At 50.5% G+C, this 4222-nt stretch overlaps 1 protein-coding gene across 2 annotated transcripts; it reads left to right on the top strand.

The window, feature by feature from the left end:
* Positions 1-775: 775 nt before the first annotated feature.
* On the top strand, positions 776-3834 carry LOC103745802 (structure-specific endonuclease subunit SLX4-like). Of its 2 annotated transcripts, XM_017801806.2 has the most exons (4): positions 776-1282; positions 1896-2069; positions 2199-2312; positions 2740-3834. In XM_017801806.2, the coding sequence occupies exons 1-4, from the start codon at positions 1230-1232 to the stop codon at positions 3089-3091; spliced, it is 693 nt and encodes a 230-aa protein (XP_017657295.1). In that variant the 5' UTR covers positions 776-1229; the 3' UTR covers positions 3092-3834. The 2 variants fall into 2 exon arrangements, with proteins under 2 accessions (XP_017657295.1, XP_008846032.1); XM_008847810.3 differs by having other exon boundaries at positions 778-1282; positions 1896-2312.
* Positions 3835-4222: the final 388 nt, after the last annotated feature.

The following is a 4222-nucleotide window of genomic DNA, read 5'->3' as shown; positions in this document are numbered from 1 at the left end:
CTTCTCCGCGTCTCTGTGGGTCTCTGCTACCAGGGCTGGCCGGGTCGAGTTCCGCCCCAATTTCACCCATGCACTCTCTCTCTGAGTTCAGGACCCGTCAGCTGCCGGGTCATGAGGAGAGGTGCGGGACGGCTGAAGCTGGATTTCCGTGAGTCGATGATGGAAGGATAGCGCCCCCCGGGGAGGCTGGATCATAGGCAGTAAGACACAGAACTCAGCTCAGTCAGTGGTACAGCCCCTTTATTCAGTGACTTAGCTCGGCTCCAAGTCTTAGTGATCCAGCTCCGATTATTGAGGGGAAACCAGGATATTTTATACTATGGGGGTGGTAGTAAAAACCTTAGCTGATAGGTACTCCTGGAATGCCCCAGTTACATAGGGCGGTGGGCTCCTATCAGGCTATCAGACAACGCCTGATTAAAACCTGGTAGCTCCTGTGCCGGAGGGCATGTATCTTGTGACGGGCATTTCAAAAGTAAGTCAGGGAGGAGAGCAGAAGGCGCCCCACTGAGAAGGGGAGTCTCCCCAATAGCGCCGAGCCAGCTTGTGGCTATCCGGACATGAGGAGACTGCTACCCTAAACAGCAGGGGTCCCCAACACTTTTTTCTCATTTATCTGTTTTGTGTATGTGTGCACATGTGCACTCTGCAACAGCACCTGTGTAGAGATCAGAGGACAACTTTCAGGAGTTGGTCCTCTCCTTCTACTATGTGGGTTCCAGGGATCAAACTTAAGTCATCAGGCTTGGCAGTAAGCACCCTTATTCACTGAGCCATCTTGCCAGCCTACGTTGTTTTTTTATTGTTAAACTAAAAAGTTCTTATGTCTAAGCCTACTTGAAGAGTGTCATTGTTGCCCATTGTCTGATGTTGTCACAGTATATTGACAGTAACAACATCAGGTTTCATTGTCATGTGCTGGGTTATTGGGCTAAATAGCCCCAGGTGTCTACTCACCAGCCATCTGTTTTGTACATGGCATGGCTCTTCACGATTGCCATATATCACAATGGAAAGATACAACTCCAAATGGTAAAGGGTGGCCATTACTGCTCTGATGAGGCACAGTGTTGACTGGGATCTATCAGTGCTTTATTTCTCTTGGTACCACTTCCGGGGCAGGAAATGGTAGCAAATTCACACCCTTCACACTGAGGCATGTACTTGTGTTTTATCCAGAAGGTGCTAACAGGAAAAAGAACTTGCCCCCCAAAGTGCCTATAACTCCAATGCCAAGGTATTCCATCATGGAGACTCCAGTACTGAAGAAAGAACTGGACAGGTTGGTGGTGGTCTTCTGGGCTTTCTTGTGTGTGATCACCTGTATATACCCAGGCTCAGCAAGCCTGGAAGTGAAGGATCCAGCCCCTGGCTCTTCAGGTCTGGTGCTGCGAGGGAAGTTCTGCAGAGGGTGTGGCTGCTAGGGGCAGGGTGGATGGCTGAGCTCTTCACACTGTTCCCAGATTTGGGTCCCAAGAAACAAACCAATAAGATTTCTGTGGGTTATTCATCAGGTAACAGGTTTCTGTGTTCTACACTGGTGGAAATGGGAACCTATCCATACCATCTGAGTGGTATTTTCATTTTCTAAAAGAATTTGAAAACTTATCATGTCCCAGCAAATGCTGCTCTTCATTTTGGGCACTTGAGGGAGTCACTACTTCCACCACTGTGCAGAACACTATGGAAACATCTGTGGAATGGATATCCTTTAGGTCAAGCTTAGTTAGCATGCAGACAGATACTCAGTTTTGAATGCTCCTGAAAGTCAGGCATCTAACGTTTTGATACCATGAAGGCACACATTTACTCTTTGCTGACATACCAAAGTAGCACAGAGTATGTAGACAGAACTGCAATGTTGGACCCTGAAGTTGACCTATTTCTGCATGCAGGTTTGGAGTCCGTGCTCTGCCCAAACGCCAGATGATTCTAAAACTGAAGGAGATTTTCCAGTACACTCACCAGACCCTGGAGTCAGACTCTGAAGATGAGATCCAGTCCTCCCAGGTGTCCCCAGGAGTCCCTTGCAGCCAAGCCCCTGCCATCAAGTCCAACAAGCGATCAAGGTCAGGAGGTTACACCCAGCTCAAGACCACTGCAGGTCTTGGCACTCAAAGGTCCAAGGGTTCCACTAAGACCAAGGGCCCTCAACATCGAAAGAAGCAGCTCAGTGAAAGCATCCCCCACCCAAGCAGGTCACCAGCTGGGGAGCCACCTCCAGACCCTAATGGCAATGCCCAGCTCCCAGCCTTCCAAGAATCCATCGCTGCCTCTGTGGATGGCAGTGACAGCTCCTTTGGCTCTCAAAGGTAATGAGTGGGAACAGCGGGGTCAGTTACATCATGGGTCCTCTGGGCAGTGGGTCTGAGAGCAGTCATTGATGAGGCCGAATGACCAAGTCCAAAAGCCCATTGACTTCTGGGCTTCTCTGTAGGAAGCCCAGGTGGTTTAAAGGTTCATTCCTTGGCCCCACTGCAGGCCTTTAAAACCCTGTTCCTTCCCCACATGCCTGGGTGTTCTTGGCTGAGGGGGGATCTCACTCAGGCTGGCACATCTAGGGAACCCAAGAACCAGAAAGGCCTGTGGGACACCCATCATGGAGTCCTGTCACCCTGGGGGTCATCATTGCCACATACTAGCCCCACAGAACCATGAAAACACATGTCTTCCCTCAAAGAGGCTCCTAGTCTTGGGGGCTGGAGAGAAAGGGTGTCACAGAACATCTGTTCTTTTCAGCTCCTCCTGTGAGTTTGGAGCTGCCTTGGAGTCTGCAGGTGAAGACAAGGAGGGTGAAGAAGGGGTCGGTGCATCACAGGCAGCCATCCAGGCAGCCAACACAGAGGAGACAGTGAGACGCTATATCTGCTCCAAGCCAGCCCTGTACCGCAAGGTACTGATGTACCAGCCCCTCGAGCTAGCTGAGTTACAGGCTGAACTGAAACAGGATGGCATCCACGTGGCCATGGGCAAGCTGCTGGACATCCTGGATGCTCAGTGCATCACCTTCACGACTGCAGCAGCCAGAAAGGAGAAGCTGAAGCAGAAGAGGCGGCAGCACTTCGGCCGAAAGAAAAAGGGAAGGGAATGACAGGCCCCACCCTACTAGCCACCTGCCAGAGGACCTGAGCACCTAGTGCAAATCAGGCCTCCATAATCATCTCTGCCTTGGGACCTCAGCCTGTGTCTGTGGAAAGGACAACAGCCCACTCATCCTTCTCTGGCTTCCAGCAGCTGGTCATGTCACTCAATGAATTCAGAGCCAGACCCCTCCTTTTTTTTGCCCCAGCAGGGTTCTCACCTGTGTCTTCCTGAGAGGCAGTGTACCACACAGCTGGCCAGGGCAAGGCCTGATGCTTCCCCACCTGTCATTCTGTGTCCATTACACCCAAGCACAACTGCCCCATGAGGTGTTCTGAGACGGGCATCAGGTCCAGCCTGCCTTCCCAACACTCAAACCAATCCCAGCCACACAGCAGTCCAGGCCTTCATGGGCTTCCTGTACCACCACAGCACAGGTGCTCTTCTGACCCAGTGCCTGCCCAGATATTTATCACTGTCACCAGCATCCTCCAAGCAGGACCGCGAATAAGGGCCCAGCCCAACTCTGAAGACACCCCCCTCCAAGCAAGCATGCTCTTTGCAGGCTCTACGTACATGTGGTAAAGCCTCCTTGACTCCACAGCCATGTGGGCCCTGGGGAGGGCCAGAGAAGAAAAAAGTTTGGGTCTCCATGGCCTGTGAATGTCCTTATCTGTTTTAAATACAGTGTGGTTGGTTTTATATGATGTGCAATAAAAACAAAGAAGGCTTTATAGATGCTACTCCAGAAAAGTCATGAGGGATACACTCTGAGCTTGAGCCCCACTGCCCTCCTGCCTACATGCTTTGGAGCCTTTGCACCTGTTCTTATCTCAGGGGTGCCAGGCCTAGGCTTGCCATTTCTCCACTTAACCTTTGGCTCCTAGATAACAGACACAGGTATTCATTTATTCCTGCTTTCACACTCACCTTTTCTATGTCTATTTTTTATTTTAAATTTTTTTATTTTTATTTTATGTGTACGAGTGTATTGCCTGCATATATATGTAGGCACACCTGTGTCATGCAATGCCTGCAGAGGTCAGAAGAGAATGTCAGATTCCCCTGGAACGGGAGTTGCAGATGGTTGTTAGCCACCATGAGGGTGCTGGCAATCAAACCCAGGTCATGTAAAAGCAAT

This window comes from Nannospalax galili, unplaced genomic scaffold, assembly GCF_000622305.1.
Source record: "Nannospalax galili isolate Female #2095 unplaced genomic scaffold, S.galili_v1.0 scaffold611, whole genome shotgun sequence".
NCBI classification, from domain to species: Eukaryota; Metazoa; Chordata; class Mammalia; order Rodentia; family Spalacidae; genus Nannospalax; species Nannospalax galili.
Note: the sequence above shows the minus strand (reverse complement) of the source record. Positions and strands in the feature narration are given on the sequence as shown.

Coding starts and splice junctions, on each gene's coding strand:
- LOC103745802 (XM_008847810.3), top strand. CDS start 1,230: ATGCCAAGGTATTCCATCATGGAGACTCCAGTACTGAAGAAAGAACTG. Junction 1,283..1,895: donor CTGAAGAAAGAACTGGACAG/GTTGGTGGTGGT, acceptor TTCTGCATGCAG/GTTTGGAGTCCGTGCTCTGC. Junction 2,313..2,739: donor AGCTCCTTTGGCTCTCAAAG/GTAATGAGTGGG, acceptor TGTTCTTTTCAG/CTCCTCCTGTGAGTTTGGAG.